This window comes from Pseudorca crassidens, chromosome 9 (assembly GCF_039906515.1).
Source record: "Pseudorca crassidens isolate mPseCra1 chromosome 9, mPseCra1.hap1, whole genome shotgun sequence".
Lineage (NCBI taxonomy): Eukaryota > Metazoa > Chordata > Mammalia > Artiodactyla > Delphinidae > Pseudorca > Pseudorca crassidens.
This window is the reverse complement of record NC_090304.1, coordinates 55,078,205-55,102,819: the sequence shown is the minus strand read 5'-3', so window position 1 is coordinate 55,102,819 and position 24,615 is coordinate 55,078,205. Positions and strand designations below refer to the sequence as shown.

The window sequence follows — 24,615 nt, the reverse complement described above, 5'->3', positions numbered from 1 at the left end:
CAATGTCCTCTCTCCAGAATAGGGCCTGGCATTTCACCACCTTGCCAGCCCAGGCAGAAGCTGGGGTTGCCTAAGCAAAGTAGCCCTCTCCACCTTGCCCAGCGGTCCTGAGCAGCCTTTTCACACCCAATCCTGATATGAGGGCTGGAGAGGTTTAGATTCAGTGTAAGGAGGGCCCTTCTAACAGTCAAAGTGAATGACACTGAAATTGGCTGCCAAAAGAGGTAGTGAGTGGCCCATCGTGGGGAGTGTGCAAGAAGTAGGATAATCATTGACAGGGATCCACAGTATTTATTCAGCATCTTGCCTGTCCAGTCCCTCTGTAAGGTGCCTAGGGACCCCGAGATGAATAAGAAACAGGCTCTGCTGTCCAGCTGCTCTCAGTCTAGTGCAAAGAGCCTGACATGCTGGCAGACAAGGGCCAGAGTGTGGTCAGGACAGTCATGGGGTCTGAGCAGGGTCTGTGGGGCCCTTTCAGCCCAGCTGGGACTGATGGGGAGACAGGAAGGGAAACAGGGAGAGGACGGGGGAGGGCTCTGGGTCAGAGGCAGATCCGAGGAGCCGGATGGGGGGAGTGATATTTGCACCATCCTCTCTGTCCTGCACTTTTCTCACCTCCAGATTGAGCATCCAGCAGCTGCAGCTCGTGCGGGGCCCCTACTGGATCTTGCTGACAGCCCAGGAGCTCACCTTCATCCACCGGCCCCCGAGCAGATGGGTGGGTGGGGCAGGCACCGGGCTGGGTGGGCAGCGGCAGACAGAGCCGGTCTAGGGTCTTGGCCACGCCCTCTGGAGGCTGCGCGTGGACAGTGCAAGTGAATCAAGAAGTGTCGCAGATGGAGGGAGCCTGAGGTCAGTGGCCCAGGGGTCAGCAAGGAGCCTGCCAGCCCCTCAGGAGCCCACCAGTGTGGCTCTGTACCAGGTGAGGACCTCTGCCACCTCCCTGCTCAGGTCTCAAGAACTGTCGTCAGTTTGGGAGAGCCCAAGGGAATCCCCACTCCTGCTATAGCATGGGAAACTGAGGCGGGGAGAGGGACAGCGACTTTCCTGGGTCCCACAGCAAGTCGGTGGCGGGGCTAGAAGTGGGAAGCAGGACTCCCAGCTCCTAGTCACACGTGTTTTGTGACCTGACCTTGGGAAACAACTGGTCCCTGGCCACTTGGGCCTGGGCACTGCCTGCATGGGTCTACCCCGGGGCTTCTCTCAGCAATGGGCCAACCTAGGTCACCCTCCTGCTTGCTTCGGCAAGGGACAGTGAGATCCTGGGTCCCTGAGGCCCTGAGTGTGGGGCAGCGCCCAGCCCAGGATGGCCTCCGGACAGAGCCTGGGCCACCCGCTGATAGGGAAGCTGGAAGGTCAGAGGTGAGACCAGCAAGGTTTTAAAGTTGCTGAGGCCACTGTGATTTCTCGGGGGCTGGGTTCTCAAATTCAACAACTGACTGCTGCTCTGACTCTCCTATCCCATGCCCCCCGGTCGATGAACCGGGCTAATTATTTCTAGGGGAAGCCACATGAGGCTCTTTCTTCTTCGGTTCCACCTTCTCCCTTGGGGAATCCCATCATTTTTCTCTTCTGCTGAAAGGAGGCTTTAATGATGTACAAAGCATGTTTTGTCTGCTCCTCTGAATGAGCTGCGGGCGAGGCTGAGGCAGAAATCCATCAGTGACGGGGGCGGGTGGGGAGAGAAAGCTGAGGTTACAGAAAGCCCTGGGTGAGGACAGAGCCCCTGCCCAAGGCCCTCTCTCACCCTCCCCTAGGGTTCCTGGGTCACAGAGAGCCCCTCACTTCGCTGGGTTTGGGGTGTCCTAGGTGCCCAAGGCCTGCAGAGTAAAGCCGACCTCGGCACTGGGAGCTAACACACTTTCTATCCGCTGTCTCGTTAGCTCTCTCAACGTGGGTGTGGGTGTCATCCTCGCTTTACAGAATTGGGACACGAAGTTCAGAAAACGGAAGTCCCTTGTCTGAGGTCGCAGAGCTAGAAAGTGGTGGAGTGAGGACTAGAACTGAGGTCTGTCAACCAAAGGAGACAAAGTCTGACTAGTTTCCGCTGGCCGGGCTCTTCCTGGCTTGAAGCACACAGAAAGAGCACATTTATGGGGAAGAAGCTGAGGCTGAGAGAGGCGGAGGGTTTGCCCAAGTTGGGGACCAGCAGGGGGTGAACTCTTGTTGTCTCTTCTTAAACAGGGAGAGTGGGTGTGGCTGAAGACGTCTGAAGCTGGTGCAGCCTCCTGAGAAAGGTAGAGCTGCAGAGGGCGTGGAGGGTGGGCTGCGGACGGGGTGCTGTCAGGAGACCCTTACCGGTCTGGATTGGTCTTTACTCAATGCAGAAGATTCTAGCCTCAAAAAAGGAAGTGCTTCCTATCATCATGATCACTGCCCCATTGTCAGCACAGATATACACCATCACTGTCACCATCCCACACCAGCTCCCCAACGGCACATCACCACCCCAATACGATCATCCCCATGGCTACCAGGGGCACACTCCTCTTCATCACTATCCTCACATGGTACCGTCAGCACCACTGAAGGACCTCAACTGTATCCTCCATCCCTCTACACATCCATTCATTTGTCCACTATTTTTTGAGCACCGCCTATGCTCTGGGCTTTGGGGACAGAGCTGTGGAGAAAAGAGACAGGATTCCTTTCTTCGGGGAGCTTCCAGTCACCTATCGTCACTACTCACATAAGCCCCTTCACCCCCGAGTTGGTCACCATCCCGAGAAGCACTGGCACTGTGGGATGGAGGACAGAGCATAAGATTTGAGTCAGGAAGACCTGAGATGGAATCCTGCCTCCATAGGACACTTAGCTTTCCTGTAAAATGGAGCTAATGAAATCTACCCCAGGGGAATTATGAGGATTGGAGAGAATTGATGAAATAACCTAGAACTGTCTCTGGCAAGTAGAGTGCCTTTGGAAAATTGCGGATTTTATTATTATTTCCAACATCACCACCATCTGGAATCAGCTTCGGAGAGATTCAGTGTCTGGAGGTTAGGTGAGGCATTTCCCAGTGGGAATCTTGCAATCAACACGTGCAGATGTTTCTTAAAAGAAAAGGTTCTATCTGTGGGCAGATGAGTTTGGAAGTTTCTTGGCTTAGACACAGGACTTATCAGAACCTTTAATATGCTGTTCCGGTTATCTATGACTGTGTAACAACTTATCCCAAAATGTAGTGGCTTTAAGCATCGGCCATTTTATGATATCTTACAATTTTGTGGGTAGGAAATTTGAGCAGGGCTCGGCCAAGCAGCTCTTCGGTTCCACTTGACCTGTATTGGGGGTCGCTCAGTGGCTTTTCGGCTTGTAAATGGGCTGTCAGTGCTTGGCTCTCAGGTCAAATCAAGTCTACTGCCTGTTTCTGTAGGAAAAAATGTGATTGGAACACAGCCATGCTCATTCGTTTATGGAACTCTCTGTGGCTGCTTTCACACTGCAATGGCAGAAGTATTTGTGACAGAGATTGCAAGGCCTGCAAAACCAAAAATATTTACCATCTGGACTTTAACAGGAAAGTTTGCTGACCCCCCGTCTAGAAGGCCTCAGATGTCTTCACTTGCATGCGTGGGGCCTTGGCTGGGTGCTTGGAAGAGAGGACTCATCAGGACATGCCTTCCCACTGTGGATGGTCTCAGGGCCTCTCCCGGTGATCTCGCCAGTGTGGTGACTCAGGGTAGAGGGACTTCTTACGAGCATTCAGGCCTCCAACTGAGAGGGCTCCAGGAAATGGAAGCTGTCGGTCTCCTAAGACCTGGACCCAAAACACACAAGATCACTTCCACCGTGTTCTATTGGTCACAGTGTCACAGAGCCTGCTCAGGTTCAAGGGGAGGGGACAGAGGCCCAAGCTCTTGACAGCAGGGGTGTCTACGGATTTGAGGCCATTCTTACCTCACTGCGTATGCTAATAAGCGTGCAGATCTCTAAGGAGGGGGAAGAGTATTCAGGTTTCCTCCACTTAGTTGACCCCGGAACTGTTTTTGTGAGGAAGGCCATGCTAGACGATGGTTTCATCTTTCCTGCTTGGGCGAATGCTAGCCTTGCTGGCTGGATTCGAGCTTTCTGACCTGCTGGACTGCTTTCATCTTGTGCCTGATCTCTTCTGCTCTTCTGCTCATCAGTCTCTGACTCTTGGGGAGAGAATTTGCACAGTTTCTAGGTCCATGATGTCACTTAGGTTGAGAAAAGGCCGAGATCCCTATTCTGTGGAGTTGGCTTACTCATCCATGACGCTTCCACACACTCATTTCGCTGGCTCATTCATTCAACCAGCCACCCATCTACTTACCCAACCACCCATTTCATCTACCCACCCATTCATCATTCATCCATCCATCATCCACTCCTCCTTTATCCATCCATCCATCCATCCATCCACCCATCACATCCATCCAACATTTCTGATGCCTCTCTGCGTTCAGCTGTATGTTGGGTGCTAAGTACTGGGGGTCAGATGTCCACACTCTGAGAGTCCCCTGCGGGCTGCTAAGGTGACCATTGCCCTGGCAGATGCAGGAGCTGCGACATGAGAACATTGCCACCTTCCTGGGCTTCTTTGTGGCCCCTGGGGTCAGTGCTCTTTTGTTGGAGCACTGTGCCCGGGGCAGCCTGGAGGACCTGCTGCGGAATGAGGCTCTGCGGCTGGACTGGACTTTCAAGGCCTCCCTGGTGCTGGATATGATCCGTGTGAGAACCCTTCTCAAACCTGGAGCTGTGGAGGCAATGGGGAGGGAAGGGAGACAAGAGATGCTCAGATATCCTAGGCCTGGGCTCTTTCTACTTTGTCTAACTGAGAAAAATCTGACAGTGTGGCAAAGGGTGAGGGGGAGGCAGGAAGGTTTCCTGGGGTCCGTGGGAATTCTGAGAGAAGCAGGGGTCCTTTCATTCACCACAGGCCTAAGGGACCCCCATCATTCCACTCCAGGGTGTGTGGTATCTGCACCATCGGCATTTCCCTCATGGCTGCCTCAAGTCCCAAAACTGTGTGGTGGCTGGATGCTTTGTGCTGAAGGTCACTGACCACGGTTATGCAGAGCTCCTGGACGCTCAGTGGGCTCCCCGCCCCCGGCCAGCCTCGGAAGGTCAGCTCAGGGGTGGGCAGGAGGCTGCCAGTAGGTTCTGAGGCCTCTGTTTAAACTGGGTGCTTGTGAGGCAAGGGGAGGGGGGAGATGTCCGGTGCTCCGGTACTTCCTGTGGTGTGACCTTGAGTAGATGGCTTTTCCTCTCTGAGCCTCGGGGCCCTTACCTGTGAATGGGGGAGGACAGAAGCAACTCCCTCCTCCGGGGCTGTAGGGAGAGGACGATGACACCACATGTGTGAAGTACCGCCCAGCTTGGGTGGTCAGTGGGTGACGGCTGTGTGGCCTCATCCTGTGATTGCAGAGCTGCTGTGGACAGCTCCAGAGCTGCTGCGGGGGCCCGGGGAACCCGGGTGGGGCACCCTCAAAGGAGACACCTTCAGCGTCGGCATCATCCCGCAGGAGGTGCTGACTTGGGGCCTGCACTATGGTTTCCCAGGGCTCTCAGCGGAAGGTACAGCATCGTCCTCCTCCTTCCTTGGCCTGTCTCTGGCGGAGACCCCATGTAGTTGAGGAGCTCTGTGAGCATCAGGAAATTGGGGCCTGAAAATAACCACACAGACACACATGCCTGGTTTGACAGCAAGAATTGCGTTTCTTTGACTTAAACCAGGCAGCCTTCAGCAACTCTGCCAAAATGGCAGCTGACCAGCTCCAGGGCAAAGACCTTGGTTCCTGGGTATAAGCCCAACCCCTTCCTTCCTCTCCCAGTGTCATTGCCGTGTCCGGAGGTGCTCATGCCCTTACCACCGGGCTGCCCAGCACAGACTTTGAGTCTGTGTAGACCTCAGTACTCCCCCTGGATCATTTACTTACTACATGACCTTACACAAATCACTTACCCTCTCTGAGCCTCAGTTTTCCCATCTTTATAGTGGGGATCAGATTTTAAAATGTGTCAGACATCCGGTCCATGCCTGATGTCACCAGTCTGCTCAGTATTTGGGGGCTTGGTCCTCTGCCTGAGTGGGGCTCCTTGAAGAGCATCTTTGTCCCCCTGCTTTTGGGTGTGATCACACACACCTTCCTCATCATCACCTGGTCTTAGGCATTTTCTCTTCTGACCCCAGTGCCAGGGCCCAACTTCAGAAATATTTCCTCCCCTTCTATGTTCTCTGTCGGGGCTCCCTGGACTCTAGGCTGCTCTTCTAATTGTCCCCCTGCTGCCTCTGTCCAGTCCCAGGGACCTGTCTCACAGATACCCTGCATCTCGGCCTGCAGTACAGGCAGGGATGGAGCAGAACCCACCACCCCTCCCACCCCAGATGGATAATCTTTAACTCACAGGGAGGCCTGGCCTCGCTTCTTTTCTGCCCAAAGCATTACTCCATGAATAATGAGCATTCCAGGCCCCAGATTTATGGGGTGGAAGAGTGGGAAGGGAAGGGGCTTGGTCGTGCCATTTGTTCAACTCTCCTCAACTGCTCCGCCGCCCCTGGCAACATCTGCCTGCTGAGACAGAGGGGACCAGCCGGATGGGTCTGTCAGCCATGCCACCGTGCAGGGCTTCTCATGCTTTAGGGACGAGGTCTGGAACCCCAGGGTCACCCCTAGATTGGGCTGTCAGTCCCGGACCTGCTACTCCCTGGCTGTAGTTTTCCTGGTCTCAGGCGGTAAAATGTCAAGAGCATAGTCTTTGGGGGACACGGACTTGAGACCAGCTCCACACCAGTTCACCTTGTGACTCTGAATAAATCTCTTTCAGGCTCTGAGCCTCAGTTTTCTCATCTGTAAAATGGGGACCATGATGCCTGCCTCTCAGAGTATTTGTGAGGATTCGGTGAAATGCCTTAGACAAAGTGCCTGGCATACTGGGTGGTTTTAGGGGTGTGCTAGTGGGGAATCCCATGTTCTCTCCTGACTCTCCCAGTTGGAAGCAGACCTCCTTGCTCTTAGAAATAGCATCTTTTTAAGATCCTGTGGTGGCTGGGGGGGATACTTGTGGTTTCCAAAGCACTTTCATATGCGTTATTCCATTGGACAACCCTGTGAGGTGGGCTAGTGCACTCTTTTCAGAGATGAATGAAGTGAGGCTCAGAGAGGGGAAGGGACTCCCTAGCGGGAAGCCATGGGTCTAGGATTTGGGTGAGCTCAGTGCTCTTGCCCTAAAATGTCCTGGAGTCATCCACGGAGCAACTTCTCCACGGAGCTGGATGTGCAGCCTACCCGGTCAGCAGTCAGCAGGGCTGGTCCATCACAGTGATGCATTGGGTGTGGACAGCAGGCTCGGCATGGGGAGGGAGCCCGAGACCCGGCCTGGCCTGGGCCAGGGTTTCCCAACATGCTTGCCTGTGAGGACTCCACTTTAATGACAAAACAGTTTTGAGCTTCACACGCTACTATTTGACTTTTAATATCCGCCGACTGAGGAAATGCCCAAAGACAAAAATCTGCTCTGAAATCAGCAACACTTTGAAATGGATCTGTATTTTACTCATCACAACACCATCCAAATGCTTTTGAAAAAGAGCTGGACATGTGTGTGTGTGTGATCTATTATTGGTTCCATCTGCACACACTCCTTTGCAAGCACATACAGCTTCCCAGACCCTTTACTCAGAGGCCCTCAGGGTCTGATGCCTGCAGACTGGGAACCTCTGGGCAGAGAAAATCGTGCAGGCTGGGAGGCGATCAGGCTCAGTTCCAGCATCTGCTTGTTACTGACCCTGTGGCTGTGGGTGACCTAGTTCACCACCCCAGAACCTCAGTTTCCCTGTCTGTAAAATGGGACAGTGAATCATGGGCTGCCCCCAACAAGGAGGCCAGCCAAGGGAAATCCAGAAAGAACCTTCTCCTCACTGGTTCCAAGGGACCCACCTCCTCACCGTCTCTGAGGAGGATCTCAGCCCTCCTCAGAGATTAACCTGCTATACCTCTAACAGCCCTGTGCGGTCTGTACTATTATTATGCCCTTCTGATAGGTGAGGAAACTGAGGCTCAGAGAGATGGCATAACGTGTACAGAATATAAGTGGATCATCTCGAAGTCCTCTCCTGTGCCGCTGAGAGCCTGAGCCTGGTACCCAGCCTCACGTCCTCCCGGTGCTCCTGTGAATCTCTCAGCTCCCCCAGGCCCCACTCCAGCTTCTCGAGGTGGGGTTATTTCCATCGGTTGTTAGGTGGGGAAGCCGAGGCACAGAGTGATGGCAAGTGGCAGAGACGGAGCTGGATCGTCGATCTGTCTGGTCTGGACTTAGTCTGTGGTCTTCATCACGTGGAGCGGGGACAGGAAGGTCCACAGCAGGGGTGGTCCTGGGAGAAGAGTCATCGTGATGGTGACAGTGATAAGCAGAGTCTTGCTTCACACTTGTGGAGAGTTGGTACCAGACAGCCTCCGGGTGGCAGGGCTGGTAGAAAGAGCTGCACTGTGCAGGTCTCGAGCACATTCGTGGCCATTGCTGGTAACAGAGCAGTAACAAGTTGTGCAGGGTTCAGGGGGTGGAGTGAACCTAGTGCCCCGAGATCTAGCTTCTGTCATCTCCTCCCTCAGCACCCTCTTAAGAAGGCAGTTTATTAAGCTCATTTCACAGATGGGGAGACTGAGGCTCAGAGAGATTGCTGTCTTGTTCACCATCTCATAGAGAGGTGGTGGCGGATCCAGAATTCAAACCCTGTTCACCTGTCTCCCAGGCTGAGACCCCTTCCCCAGCCACACTGGGGCAGACCCAGGAAAACAGCGATCCTGGCCCGCTGGCCAGCACGTCCTGGGGCACAGATCAAGGGGCTGAGGAATACCCTCGGGGCCTGATGTCTGCACCCCACAGGCCCACCCTGCCCTCCGTCTCAGGATCCCAGGCCCACCCCTTCCCACCAGCCCTCCTGAGGACCTCAGCCCCACTACCCGGCCCGTGCTTGTTGCAGAAATCATCAGGAAGGTGGTGTCTCCCCCTCGCCTGTGCCGGCCACTAGTGTCTCCTGACCACGGGCCACCTGAGTGCATCCTGCTGATGGAGCAGTGCTGGGAGGAGGCTCCGGAGGACAGACCCAACCTGGACCAGATCTATACCCAGGTCAGCGTCCCCAGAGGAGCTGGCTGCTCACAAGAAACGGCTGATCGGTTCACCTCACTTTCCCCAGCGGGGGCCCCACACTCTCCCCGGGGCCTGGAACCATTGTGCAGAAAGGGGGCAATGGGCCAGCATCGTCATCGCTGAGGGTGAGGCCTGAGGTCCACCATCTGAGGAAAGCTTTCTCAGAACTCTGGGTTCAGGGACATTTGCCTTCCTGAGCACCAAGACCCGTGCTAAGTGCTGTGTCTCAAGGTCAGCAGCTGTCACACTCATGGCAAATGACCTCTAAAGCTTATGCCTCTGCTTTTGATGAGCAACACAAAATAGGCGCTCTTCAGGGGCTGCTGCTACTACCTGCCTTACAGACGTTTGCCCGAGAGAAGCAGTATTAATGAAGGTCGAATATGCACACCTATACACACACAAAGGTCGAGATGCTGGATTTAGACAGGAATGAACCCCGTCACTTTGATCATCATTAATTTGCTTCTCCTACTGACTGCACTTTGGGAAGGCGCAAACCATACTGGGGAAGGTTCTAGGAAGTCTCCCTAGGAGACTGGGTGCCATATTTCCTATAAGGTTGTTGTTGAAGGTACAATTCATAACAACATGTGAATGTCCTCTTATGAAGACCTAAGAGAGGCACTTCTCTCTGCTCAGCACCAGCAGTAGTTGTGTTCCTTTTGAGCAGCTAGTTTAATACTCCATTGTCTTATGGACTCCATAGATTACGTAATCTCTATTTCCCTCTTTGCTTTGTTGCTAGGAAGCTCATATCCGAAACTGTGACCAAATTCTAGCATGCATTTTGCATATAGACCTCACTCCTGGATTAACAATTTTTTTTTAACCTTTACTCTCCTTTGGTCCCAGCACCCTTACATATTTATTATTTTATTTTGTAAACAATTTTTTGAAAAGGGAGAGAAATAAAGAGGAAGAAATAGATTATATACGTAAATAATCTACATACATTGCTTTTATCTATTTACCCATCTCTTCATCCATCCATCCACTTATCTTTGAGAACAAAGAATGCCTATTCCACAGTGTTTTTGTGAGAACCAGTGTGTTTGTTAATGGTGATGCAATGCTGGGCAAACTTTCCTTTGCAAAGTCCTCTCCCTGCCTGTTCACCTCATAGAGAACCAACCCATTTTTCCTCCCAGCCATCTGTGCTTTCACTTGTCAGAGTTGCCATCCCTTGTCTATTACATATCTGCTCCCCACCATCTGGCTCTTCCAGGCAGGGACTATGTCTGGTTCATTCCTGTGGTCCAGATTCTCAACCTGAGGGCCAAGTGTGCTGACCTTCATGGACAAATTGGGATTTTCATTCCATTTTCAGTTCAAAAGCATCAACCAAGGCAAGAAGACCAATGTTGCTGACTCTATGCTGCGGCTGCTGGAGAAGTATTCCCAGAACCTGGAGGGCCTGACCCAGGAGTGGACTGAGGAGCTGGAGTTGGAGAGACAGAAGATGGAAAGGTTGCTCTCTCAGATGCTCCTGCCGTGAGTGGACTTGGTTGTGGCTCTAGCCTCAGCGGCTCGGAGCATGGGACCTGGGACATAGTAGGTGCTCAGTAAATCTGGGTTCCATTAATTCATTCAGTTCATTCATTGTTTATTTATCCAACATATTTTAATAGAATGCTTACATGTATTAGGCACTGTTGGGGGCACATGAGTATTGAATTTCTGCTGCCTCTTTCCCTAGGGAACAAGGACAAAGTACAGGGTCCCCCATCTGACCTCAGAGGAAATAATGTCCAGAGAGGGGCAGGTATTTGCTGGAGGGGAGCCAGCACACCAACAGAGCTATCCCAGATCCCCTGACACTCAACCCAGGATTTTCCCCCAAATATCCCTCTCTCACTTCCAACTGTGGAAAGATGGTCCTCCCACCTTGTGACTCTGGCCCTTCCCATCCCTTCAGGTCTGTGGCTGAAGCTCTGAAAATGGGGGCGACTGTGGAGCCAGAGTACTTTGACCAGGTTACCATATACTTCAGTGACACTGTAGGCTTTACCACCATCTCAGCCCTGAGTGAGCCCATTGAGGTGGTGGGCTTGCTCGATGACCTCTGCACACTGTTTGATGCTGTTCTGGGCAACCATGACGTGTATAAGGTGAGAGGACCAAGAGGCAGGCATTCCATCTCTCCGTCCTCTATGTTGTGTTTGCATCATACATTTACTTCTGGTCATTTATTTATACATTTTTTATTAGTAAGCTATTGCTGTGTAACAAATAGCTCCCCAAACCCAGTGGTGTAAAATGATAAGCATTTATTATTGCTCACAAGCCTATAGGTCCAGCTGGAAATGTCTGTGGACTCAGCTGGTCTCACTCATACATCTGTGGTCAGTTGTGGGTGAGAGGAAACTCTGCTGATCTTGGCCGGACTCTGGAGCCTTTGTTGAGATAACTCAGTTCTGGTCCACGTGGCATCTCACCCTCTAGCAGGTGAGTTGGTATTATTTACATGGTGTGGCAAAGTTCTGAGAGAGAAGGCAGAAGCCCAGAAGCCTCTTGAGATCTAAGCTGGGATCAGGCACATTGCCGTTTCTGACATATTCTATTGGTCAAAGCAAGTCAAAAGGCCAGCCCAGATTTAAGAGGTGGGGAAAAGAAATTCAACCTGTGCCAGGCAAGGGCCGACAGGTGAGTCAGCTTCTGTGCCTGCCCTTGGCGAGCTCTCAGTGCTGGAGGCTGAGAGGGCCCCAAATCCAGCTAGGAGTAGATGCGTAAAGAGCAAGGAAGGCTTCCTGGAGGAGGTGTCTTCCTAGCATTGTCCAGCCTGGGTGTGATTGCTCCAGGCAAGCAATGGGGAAATAAAGTGCTAAAGTTTGAGGCTTGAGAGGGTGGACCTAGTAATTGGGAGGGATGCTGAATGGGTCGTGATGGCTAGACATGAAGTGGGCCAGTGGTGGGAGTGGGTGGTGGGTGGGAGATGATGGAGTGGGCAGCAGGGGCCTTGGCAGAGCTGTCAAGATCCTCCACAATCTAGTCCCTGTGCACCTCTCGATTCTGGGTTTGAGTCCCACCCTGAACACCAGCTTGTGTGTCACTTTGTCTTCCCCTCTCTGGACCTTATCTATAAAACAGGAATAATGACTCCAGTCCCAGGGGTTCACAGATGATGGGCAGATCCTCTTCCCCTGGTAGAAGTGCTGTGTAAACTGTGAGCCTGTGAAAGTGAATAGCTTTCTGCCCTCTACGCCTGCTTTGGGGGCCTTCCCACCCCACCCCTGACCCTATTCTGATTCAATTGTTGGGGGTGCCTAGGTCAGCCTCAGACACAGTGGATGAGGTGGGGAGGAAGCTCCAGGAAACAGCCATACTCTGGCTCCCCTGGCCTTAGCCTTCGTTTGTGACATGCCAGCCCCCTTCCTGCCACCACCCTCCAGGAAAGCCGGGACTGGGGAGGGCCAGGCCCTGGGCTGAAGCCAGGATGGAAAGGATGCATGGGCAGGAAGTTTCAGAGGAGAGAACTAACTCTTTGAGGTGCGAGGAAGTCTGCTGGTAGCATTACGCACAGTGTCCCGACAACAGGAATCTCCAGTACTTACTGAGTGCTTACTGCATACCAGACACTGGTACACAGTCTAGATGCCTTATATATATTAACCCATTTGATCGTCATAACAATGTATGAGGTAGATAATAGCACCCCTAATTTACAGATGAAGAAACAGGTGGTTAAGCAGCTTGTCTAATTACATAGTCCCAACAGAATGTGAAGCTGAGACTTGAACTTGGGCATCCTGGTCCTGTAACCCCACTTCATCAGGGCTCACCATCCCGGGACACGGACAGCCTCAGGATAAAGTCACAGGTTCGTAGAGGCCCCTAAGGCCCTCCAGGAGCTGCCCCCCCCCCCCCCCCCACTGCATCTCCGCACTCTGCCCCTGCAGTCCTCTGTATTCCTCACACAAGCTTTGCTCTCTAACCACGAGGGCTTTGCACATGCTGTTCCCTCCTGGAACCCTGCTCTCTCTCCGCTTCTGCTCCTGCCTGGTCTCAAGTTAGCTTCCCTGCCCTCCCAGACATGGTTAGGAGCTCCTGTGTGATGCTCTCATAACTACCCTTGGACCTGTTGGTTCCAACCTAAACCGCTCTGTCCCCAGTGCTTGGCAATGTCCAGTACACGGTAGGTCCTCAGGAAACACGTGCTGACTAAATGAGGAGCTCACTGAGGCCCAGAGAGGGAAGTGCCTTGCCTGAGGTCACAGAGCTGGTAGGTAACAGAGCCAGGACAGGAAAGTGCCCTGTCCACCACCACCGCCCAGCTCTGTCCACTGCCCCACACTGACCCGCGGAAACCTGAGCCACTGGAATTCCTAGCACACACCTTCCTTCCCATTCCCCGTTCCTGCCCCAGCCCATGGTCTGAGGCATTCTCTGTCATGCTGGCTGAGTTTCCCTCTTGCCTCCAGAGCTACCGTGGGCCCCAGGAAAAGATTCCTCATCTTGTCTTGCTGAGCCCTGCAGCTTTGATGTGCCCTGAGTCACCCCTGACCTTGTCTCTTCCTCCCCTGCTAATCTTTTCTCACACATGTGTCCCTCCCAGCTCTGAATCACGCTTTCTGATCTGCTCTGAACTCTGGCCAAGAGGTCTGCATCTTTCTGGCAGAGTGAAATGAAATAAAACAAGGCCTGCACACCCATCCAGATGTGGGGAAACAGGAGGCCGGGTCCTCCCCATGTGCAAGCGCGTCTCTCATCGCTTATGCGGCAGCCTTGGTTTCCCCTCCGTCCCAGCAGGATCTGGTTACCGCTCTTCAATCCGGTCTGGACTGGGAGGCAGCCAGGCGATCATTTCCTGGTTCCACAGGGGTCTGTGGTTCCCTCCCAGCACGCGCTGAGTGAGCACTTTCATGGACATAACTCTGGAGCAGGGCGCGAGTGGGCTGCGGGGGAGGAGAGGGTTCACCTCAGCCACTCCGCCCGGCGGGTGGGCATGGCCCCAGCCGTACTGCTGAGCCACCCTGGGCACATCACTTCACCTCTCTGAGCCTCAAGTTCCCATTTGTAAAACAGAGGTGAACGTGCCTATGGCTCAGGGTGGTTCTGTAGATTAAGCAGTGTGAGAGGAAGTGCTGTCGTTCATACCAACACGACGATGAACACCAGCACGTGCAGGCGCTGAGCCCTCCCCCTGAAAGCACAGAATTGCAGGGGGTATAGATGTACCACTTAAATGTCTGCAGAGGACTGGCCTGGCCTATGGATTGTCACAGGATATCTCATTTAACCCTCGAAATGCCCCTCAGAGGGATGCGTTACTATCCCTACTGTACAGATGAGGATACAGGCTCAGAGAGGTGGGCGACTCGCCCAAGGTCACACAGCAAGCCAGTGGTGGAGTTAGAACAGAGAGAGAGAAAGAGCCCAAGCCATGTGCATCAGGAGGCAGCATAGCATATGGGCTCTGGAGCTAGACCGAACCAGTTCAAGTCTGTGCTGTGTGACGTTGGCGAGTGACTTAACCTCTCTGGCCCAGTTTCTGTCTGCAAAATGGCAAGAGTAATAGTACCTACCTCACAGAATTCTTGTGAAGACCTAATTCTTGTAAAGGGTTTGGAATAGTGTCTGGTTATATGAGTAATAAGGGAGCACTTACTTAGTCCTTCTTCCAATCTTGCCAATCAGATAATGCATTCGTCCTCCTGCGGGGAAGAAGGGTGTGGGCAGAGGGAAAGCCAGGGCTTGCTCATATTTCTCCCAGGGGCGTGGGGTGGGAGGTCTCTCTCCTCTGTGGAAATGTACACAGTGGGGGGCAGCCCTTCCCCTGACCCAGCCGCATTCAGGCCAGCTCACAGTAAGTGCAGATGATGGGGAGGGAGGGAGATGGAGGTCACAGCACTGAGGAAGGAAACATCTTTTCCCCAGCTGGTGACCGGGGAGATTTAATGGACTCGATGCAGTGAAAACTGGGCTGATGGCCGGCTTGGATCTCAACAGATAGGGACTGGGGGAGACCATCTTAGGCAGAGGGACGAGACCATCAGGGCCTGGAGGTGAGCAAGCGCTGAGTGTCTCTGCGGGAAGCAGGAGGTTTCCCGTTTGGTTGAAACGTGGGGAACCAGGAGCAAGTGTTAGGAATAAGTCAGGAAATTCTGCAAATCATGGGAGTCCCTGATTGCTAGCTCCATGGGGAGTAAATTTTAAGCCTTTTGCTGTAGGGAGCAAATGTAAGTATATGAGCAGAGTGTGGCATGATTAGGGCAGATCACTTCCCGGTATCGGGGCAGGGATATTCTGGGTGAGGGAAAGAGCTGGGGGACATAGGTAGTAGGGCACAGTCCACAGATAATGGTGTGTGAAAGAAATTTATTGAATTATAGCACCCCCTGTGGGCACGAGAAGCGTCGTCATTATTATTACCGTCTACCAGGTGCTGAGGGAGAGCGGCTATGCCTGGCCAGAGGGAAAGCTCTGATCCACAGCTCTGAGGGATGCCGGCATGTGCCCGCTGTAGGAGTGGCAGTGCAGGGCTCTTTAACCTGCAGATGGGAAGACTTGGGGTGTAGAGTTGCCATCTTCAACCTTGGCTGGCCTGGCCTGTGGCAGGGGAGAAGGCCACGGTATACATCTGTGTCCCCAGCACCTGGAACAGGGCCTTCAGAATAGATAATGAGCTTCAGAATAGGAAAGAACTGTGGCTTGAGTTCAGGGGGTAGAGCTGGAGCCAGCAGGTGAAAGGCAGGTTACCAACCAACTCAACTTTTGTAAATCAGAGTTGCCCCGAGGGAGAAGAAGCCACCTGAGGAAGGAGACGTGAGCAGGACCGACAGCCACGGGGAGGCAAGTGGGTGGCTTTAAAGTCCCTCCTAATTCTGAGACTCTGGGATTCTATCGTCTCCAAAAGCATTAGCCCAGGAGAAGATGATGATGATGATGGTGATGGTGATGATGGTGATGGTGATGGTGATGGTGATGATGGTAACGAGAGAAGTCTCTGTTTATTGAGCATCTGTGACAAAACTGGCTCTTACCTCTTTATCTTTAATATGCATTTCATATAAGAGGAACTGAGGCTTGCACAGGCGAAGTGGCCTGACCAAGGTAAATGGCAGAGCCGGGGTTTGTATCCACATCTCTTGGATTTCAAACGCTACCTTCCTTTTAGTACACCTTGGAAGGCCAAGCGTTTGGGAAATAGGTTATATATCCAACATACATGTACTCCTCTCCAGATGAAGCCTGATCTGCTGCTGCGGTGCTGTGCAGATGGGGCGCCCAGGGCTGCTGCCAAGGAGCTCATGGTCTGGGGTCAGAGGTAAGACCTGCAATTCAGACAAAGGTGATCTGAAATGTGCGGGTCCAGTCATTGCCAGAGCGGCTGGGATGGGAGGCCTGGGAAGGATGGCACTGTTCGCCAGAGACTTGAGGGCTGGGTCAGGGGCTCCAGAGAGGTGGCCTTGTGTGGGATGTGGGTCAGTCGAAGGAGGGGGGGTTCTTGTCCTGGAGCATGAAGGCTGTGACTTCTAGGTGGAGACCATCGGGGATGCCTAAATGGTGGCAACAGGGCTGCCCCAGCGCAACAGGAGCCAGCATGCAGCTGAGATCACCAACATGGCCTTGGACATCCTCAGCTCTGTGGGCGACTTCCGGATGAGGCATGTGCCCACTGTGTCCATTCGCATCAGGGCTGGACTGCACTTAGCTATGGACCTGGGGCTGTGGGAGTCTCCCAACCCTGCCTGGGACGCTGGCTGGGGCAACCCCAATGGCGTGCTTCTGGAATCCTGAGATTCTAAAAATCCATAATAGAAAATTTTTACAATTCTTTTTTTCTTCTATTATTTTAAGGTTCTCAGATGTCATAAATCAAAGAATCTGTGATGCTCAGATTCACACATATATATTTTTTTATCTCAGCATCTGTCAAGGTCATCTAAGTCCATGCTGAGGAGCTGACAGCCTGATGGAAGAGGCAGAACAGAGACCTTCTGTGGTCATGCAGACAACTCAATATTTGCTGGGAGGGGACTAGGAGAGACCTCAGGGTCTCTACTATAGAATATCCTTCTCGTGCCCTCACCCCTTCCTCCCTCCATAACTTCACCTGTGGGATAAAGTCCAAACTCCCCACCCCCCTCATAGCCTCCAAGGCCCTTGCTATTCTCTCCAGCCACATCTCCCACCACTTTCCACTTTGTATTCTGTCTACACCCAGCCACTTGCAGTTTCCTACAGGCATGTGGGCTCTGTGCCTCTGTGCCTTTGCACCTGCTGTTCCCTGCCGACTCATTCTCTCATCCTTCAAGACACAGTTTAGGTACTGCCTCCTCCAGGAAGTCCTCTGGGCTGGGTCAGAGTCTTCTTTCTGGGCTGGCACAGCCCTGGTGCTTCCCTCTTCACAACACTGATTAGTGTTTATACATATCTCCCCACCAGGCTGGAAGCACCCTAAGAGCAGAGCCTGGTTCCAATTTATCTGTGCCCCCCTACCCCCAGCCCAGAGCCTGGCATAGATGTCATCTCCTCTCTGGGTGTTCTTGGAGATTCCATACAGCTTCATCCTCACCCCCCAGCTGGAGCCCAAGATGTGGGGTGGGGACAGCAGTTTGGGGAGAACTGGGGGGACAAGAGTGTTGTAGAGACTTCTCTTCGGTCCAGGACCTGCTGGAGCTCTCTGGGCACATCTGAGTTTCAGAGCCCTGCATGGCGGGGGTTGTGGGTCTCACCATGTCTCAGTACTGCCTCTCTGGGGACACAGTTAACACCGCATCCCGGATGGAGTCTACAGGGATACATGAGTGTCTTATATTTCTATCCTAGGGAAGCCCAGGGAAGGACTCTCTCAAGGACCCCTGCAGCCTGGCTGTTTGAAACAGTGCTTAGTAACCAAATCACCGCCTGGTGGCAGCGTACCCTAGTTATCAGTAAAACAACTAGAAGGAGATGATGTACGTCACTGGTTCTTTTAACTTTGCACAGGGCTTTTGTGGTGATGTCATGAGAGAATTTGCAGGGAAAACAACGACTCCAGAGGCAGGAAACATGGGTCCTCACCCTGACTGGGTCCAGTGTGCTTAGTGTCCTTGAGCAAAATGCTCTTCCTCTAGGTCTTGGTTTCCCCATCTTTCCAATGAGGACACCCCTTTCAATTAAAAAAAATATGCCGTTTTAGACCCTTGCTGGCAGCAGGAGCCTCTCTGATGGCCTGGCTAGAGCAGCTGAAAAAACTGAGCCTTTGCTCCTGGCTGCACAGATCTTGTGCTCCCTAATGTCGCTCAGTACGTATCCTGCTTAATCAGATGCATGGCCCTAGAGGGGAGCCCTGCCCTTAAAAGAAAAATAACTGCTTATCTGCACTGGCTCAGCCTTCAAAGACTTCCCTACAAGTAGAGATTATGTTCCTAGAGTTCTGACTTCATCTTGAGTTCTCCTTAACAATCAATCCATGTAGTTTCCTTTCCCTTGAGACCTCCACTTTAGTGCCCAGCAATCTACTAGGGGGACAAGAGGGCCAGGCAAAAGGTATTGCATGAATCAGAGTTGTGTGCATGACTGGCTGGAACTGGGGCTGTTACAGGCTCTTAATGATTTTACCGAACACTGGGTATGCTGTCACCAGGTGGTAACTTGACTACCACCTTTCTTCTCAGCATACAGAATTCATGTCTGCATAAGCACCGCCCAGACACTGCTCAGCCTGGATGAAGGCTACAAAATTGATATCAGAGACCAGATTGAGCTAAAGGTGAGAGACTTTCTTTCCTGGGATTGATGGGAAATGTCTCCAGAGGTCCAGTTTCTGCGGGCAGCAGGAGAGATTCTCATCTGACTGACATAGCTAAAGGAAATGCCGGCCTGGGGCTGATCACCTTTAATGTCCTCCTCGCTCCCCAAATTCTAAGGAAACATTTCTTCCGGGGAGCCCCTCCCTCATTTGGCTCTTCATAAGGAGAAGGGCCGGGGCAGAGAAGTTACTTCCCTTGGATGACCTGCCTGGGCAGCACGCTGGTGCACCACAGATATTATTACCGCAGAAATTACCACAGAAATAATGAAAGGAGGATCCACGTCCCCATTTTACATTTGAGGAAGTTAACTTAGAGAGGCAAAGAGACTTACCCAAGGTCACACAGCTGAATCCTAGGTCTGGTGGCTCCAAAGCCTGTGCCTTCTCCATAGCACTGTTGGGCTCCTACTCATCCTTCAGAACCCTAGCACAGAACTTAGCTCTCACTGAAGCCTGCCCTGACCCAGGAATCTCTACTTTTCTTCTTTCTTTCCCCCCAGAAATAACTGTCATGCCTTCTCTGTGCACCCACCAGTCCCACAGCTGGCCCTCTGATGTTGTCAGTGTGATGTTGGGTTTTACCTGCCCAACTGCCCTCAAAGGCAGAAATTGGTCTGTCACGTCTGCATTCTTTTTTTTTAATGTTAATGTTCAGTAAGGTAATGGTACCATCCTATGAATGACTTTTCTTCCTACCCCTCCCCCTTTCATTTCCCCAATTCCTCAGCTAGAGCCAGGCCTACTGGAGTGACTGGAGCAGCTGGGGCATTTAAAGGCCCAGGGTTGCGACTGGGCCCCAGAAATTGGGGGACTCCCGTCGGGGGCTCCACGGGTCTCACTTCATTAAACAGTGAAATGTCAGAGCAGCAGCTCAGAGAGGAGCAGTAACTTGTCCAAAGTCACACAGCCTGTGAGGGCCAGTGTAAGTGGAATCCTTTGCTTTGGAGGCTGAAGTTATGGGCGAGTGGAGTAAGGGCAGGCGTGTCTTGTTTGGGGGAGTAGGCACTAGATGTCCTAAGCAACAGAGGATTCTGATGACAGAAGGGGATGCAGAGTGGGAGTCGGGAGGGCAGTATGCCAACCTCAGGTTCTTTGGGCTGACCTGAGGGATCCAAGGGGCAATACCCATCCCTGGTCCAGGTGGCATGTGAAACTTCTAGGGCAGCCCATCCTGACCCCCCAGGTAGCTGCACCCCCATCCCAGGGGAGACCACTGTATCCTTCAACAGTTTGGGAAAATCACAGAATCCTGGGATCTTAGTATTCCATGACTGCTGGTTATAGAACTCATGATTCATTATTTATTTATTTCTCTAATGGATAAATATTCATTCATTTAATCCTCACAACTCTATGAGGTATTCAGGAAACTGAGGCACAGAGAGGTGAAGTATGTTGACCAAAGTCACACAGCTAGAAGTGACAGAGCCAGGATTTGGACCCAGACAATCTGCCTCCAGGCTCTAGGCTGCTTTCCTCCCAGCTGTGGGAATCGTGTCTCTGCCCTGGCTCTCTGCTTGAGAAGGTACGTTCAACTCTTTTCCTCTCTCTTCCAGGGGAGGGGCTTCAAGGAGACCTACTGGCTGGTGGGGAAGGCGGGCTTCCCCAGACGCCTCCCCACACCTCTGGACATCAAACCCCGGGTGAGTAAGTGGAATTTCCCCCAAAGCTTGGCCTCTGTTGTTTGAAATTTGATACTTGTTATTTTTCTGATTATAAAGGTATTACCTGCCTAGCGGGGATAACTTGGAAAATACAGAATTCTTTAATGATTAAATAATCTCCACCTTTCCAGTCCTGAGAGACAGCCACTGTTAGCACTTCAGCATGGTTCCTGCCAGCCTGTTTCTGATGTCCAGGTCATGGATGAGATCGTGCTGCCTCCATAGCTTCTCATTCTGGTCTGTGCTCTCCGCTCAACGTCCTGAGCGCCCTGGGTATCATTTACTCACACTTGCAGTTACAGCATCAGGATTGCAACATGTGGCGGCCGTGATTAGCTCAACCTCCCTCTTGTCACTCAGCATGTAGGGTCTTGCCATTCTGAGCCCGTTACAGGTGATACGCTGATAAGTATCACTGGGCGTTTGTCACCGTTCAGACTATTTCCGCGGGGGGGGGGGGTGTAGCTCAGGGGTAGAGCATTTGACTGCAGACAATTTCCGAAGACGAGGAATTTACAGATCAAAGGCCCTCCTGTTTTAGGGGCCAAAAGAAGCAGATTCTCAGAGCCGGTGCCTGCCCTGCAGTTGGGCTCTTTCCTGTGTCCTCTGTGCTTTGCGGCCCCATGTCCCTCGCTGAGGACAACCCAGGGGAGATGGGGGAGCGGGGGAAGTAAGAACATTTTACTGCAACGTGCTGTTCCTCACTCTCTTCCACTCGAGCGCCGGGCGGTCCACAGGGGGCCACAAGGCGCAGGTGCTGCCCATAGCTGAGAATTAGTTTCCTAGAAATGAGGCAGCCCAGGGGCCCACAGGGCCCCACGGGCTCATTCCACCAGTGGGTGGCTGGCCTGGGGGATGGACAGAGCCCCATCAGGGGCCCACAGCACGACCACATCAGAGCTTCCTGCCCAGGGTCTTTCCTTCATTAGAACTTCCAACTGACTCCTCGCAGCAATTCCAGGATGGCCCCCTCCCATATCTCAAAGACCAGAAACGTGTGGGGCACACATGGGCTTCCTGGGAAAAGACCAGCACTAAAGCAGCCTAGGCTGCGCGTCCTCCAAGTGGAAGGATCGATATGGACAGGAGCTGAGGGCCGTCAGAGCATCCCTGCCCCCCAGCTGTCAGGCTGCCCCCAGGCCTCAGGACCCCAGGGAACCCGGGCAGAGCAGTGCCTGGGGGCAGGCAGTGCCCTGTTCACCTTCACCCCTGAGTGCCCTCCCTGACACACACTGGGGTCCAGCGAGCTAGGGAGGAGGAGGGGGATGGATGGGCATATGGAGAAACCCTCGGGGTGCAGCACACACACAGATGCACCCTTTTTATAAGGACACTCCAGATTCCTGGGTGCAGAACCAGCTTGTGTTCACAGAAAGGCCCCCAGACAGCCCTGGGTCCTTCAACTTTGCAGACGATTTGCCGGGAGAGGACCGGGCTCGGGACTGGCTGTGTGCCGTGGGGCAGGTCCCTGACCTCCCTGGCCTTCCCGTGGGTCACAGCAGCGCCAGCTTACCCACCCCCAGGAGAGCATCTGCGGCCCCCTCACCCTGTTCAGTCCCTCTGGGTCCTCTACTCCAGCTGCCGTCCTCTGACCTCACAGCCGTCGGGCCTCCACCCCACTTCTGCCTCCGTGGGCAGCCAGCCTTCTCAGAAGGCCCGTCTGCCGACGCTGACTGCACTTCCTCATCTTCCTCTCCTGCCGGCCCTCGCAGCCTGACTTCCACCACCACTCACCCAGAAGGCTCTGTGAGGTCACCGGTGCCCTCTACCCATGTCACCAGCTCCGTGGGCAGTTTTAGTTACCAGCCTGATTGCATGGTAACATTTCCCCGGCCTCTTCCTAGAAAGGTTCTCCAAGGCCTCCTCGGCGCCCTAGCTGTGCTTCCCCATCTCCAACCCCTCCCCCCAGGGCTCCCCGGCCGCTCTTCTCCTCTCGCCAACTCTTCCTTGCTGGGGCTGCACAGGGCTCCTCCCCCGGGCATCCCTTCCTATCCTGACGCCTCAGCCCCAGACCCCCTCAATAGTTCTTTGGCAGCCGGGCCTCCACCAGAGTTCTCTTCTTGTGGGTGGCCTCGCCACCCTGTCAGAAAGCTGGACACGGTCCTGGAGTCAGCAAGTCCTGGAGCTCTGCTCCCATCACAGCCCGAAGCTGACGACTTCTCCATCACGCCCGCTCTCCCGGTCACTATGGGGCTCTCGCCATTTCCCCTCATCCACCTCTGCCCGGCACTCTTTCACTAAAACACAAACACGTTTCACATGGAAGCTCCGTGTTTCACACCCTCGGGGTCTTCCTACCTGAACCCTTTCATGCTGCCTCTGAGGTCCCGCTCTGTCTGGCCTGGGCCTGCCCCTCGGGCTCAGCTTTCCAGCACCTTCTGCCGTGAGTCACCTCCTCGGGGCCTCCCTGCTGCTCCTCAAGACACACCGAGCTTCCCACCTCAGGACCTTTGCTCTCGCTGTCCCCTGGCCTGGTCCCTCCCTATCCTGCAGGTCTCAGCTCTGTCGCCGCTTCCTTCACGGGGCGACTCATCACACACTCTGATTGGAGCCCTGCTGCAGCCGCCAGCCCATCTCCCAACACTGTGTCACTGTAGCACTTGGTTCTCCCTGCTATTTCTTGCTGATGCATTTATGGAACTTCCCCCAGGAGAGTCTGGCTGGCCGATATGCCTGCGGGTCTGCCAGGTGAGCTCCCAGCCCTGCTCCAACCCACCCCGTCCTGGCAGTGGGAACCGGCAGGTCTGGCAGCCGTTCATCATCCTGAGCTCTCTCAGCTGATGACGTTTCCACTCCAGGCCAGAAACTTTAGAAAGCACCAGCAACATTTTCATCTTCTTGACTCAGGGAGGGAAGAGAGCGGAGATTAGCCCCAGTGAGCTCCACCTGACCTGGGAGCCTCCCAGGCCTCTAGGCAGCAGGGAAGAATCCCACACCCACCTAGGCCCACGGGCTCAGATCCAGCAGGTGGGCACACAGGGGCCCGAGCACCCAAGTGCACCTGCAAACGCATATACACACTCCGCCTGGCATGGGCATCAGATACATACAAACGTGGAAACACTACCACATGCCCCTCCATGTGCTTGGAGATGAGGTCACAGATAGACCCACAGAAACACAGACAGATATGCAGGCAGACACACAGAATCTCTGCAGGAAGGGCCAGCTGGATGGGAACTTGTCTTGGACTTGGGTTTATGAGGCAGTTACCAAATTTTTACTTGAACTGTATGCTATAGCTTGATTTTTTTTTTTTTTTTTTGCGGTACGCGGACCTCTCACTGTTGTGGCCTCTCCCATTGCGGAGCACAGGCTCCGGACGCGCAGGCTCAGCGGCCATGGCTCACGGGCCCAGCCGCTCTGCGGCATGTGGGATCTTCCCAGACCGGGGCACGAACCCGTGTCCCCTGCATCGGCAGGCGGACTCTCAACCACTGCGCCACCAGGGAAGCCCAGGTTTATTATTCTTGATTGTCCTTTTCCCCTAGGGACACCTGGCAGGACCTCATAAACCAAGAAATCAAGGTGGCCTTTGCCAAAGCCCACCGGAGCAGAGACGGGACTTGGAGCTCGGGTGGGGCCTTGGCCAGGCCCTGAGGAGAGGGACGGAGCAATGTTGGGCCCAGAGACTCCTGTGCCTGGACACCCCCAAGACCTCTCCCTGCACCACTCCCCACAAAGCACTCCCTTGGGAGCTCCCTGGCGGCCAACAGGGCGCTCGTTAACATGTGCCCTAGAGTGATAGTAATTGATGCGTTCCTGTGTGAATCCTACAGGTAAACTTGCCTCGGGACACAGAAACAATAAAAAGAGAAATATTCTCTCCTTTCCCAGAGCGCTTTGTTCTGGACAAATGGTTCTGACTCTGCGAGCTTGTTATAGAGCTCACTGTTCCTTCCATTGAGAACACCATTCCCATCGTACAGCCAAGGTGCCCAGGCCCCAAGGGAGGAGGTCATTTGTCCTGAGTGGCACAGCTGCCCTGGGCAGAAGCAAGACGGGACCAGGAGCTGGAGCCAGGCAGTCGAGGGCTCCAGGAGCCACTGGACCACCTGCTCACGTTACACCACTTCTCAGAGCCTCTGTTTTGTC

The 24,615-nt window shown here is 53.5% G+C and overlaps 1 protein-coding gene across 1 annotated transcript; it reads left to right on the top strand.

The window, feature by feature from the left end:
• The first annotated feature begins 533 nt into the window (after positions 1-533).
• LOC137231327 (guanylate cyclase D-like) lies at positions 534-24,256 on the top strand. Its single transcript, XM_067751810.1, is given in 15 exon segments — positions 534-718; positions 773-922; positions 2,185-2,218; positions 3,871-3,900; positions 4,514-4,695; positions 4,934-5,090; positions 5,392-5,541; positions 8,948-9,096; positions 10,448-10,611; positions 11,036-11,228; positions 16,597-16,766; positions 17,760-17,863; positions 18,720-18,814; positions 20,413-20,499; positions 24,012-24,256. Coding segments are annotated over 15 exon segments (2,055 nt in total). The 5' UTR covers positions 534-565; the 3' UTR covers positions 24,249-24,256.
• The last annotated feature ends 359 nt before the right edge of the window (positions 24,257-24,615 follow it).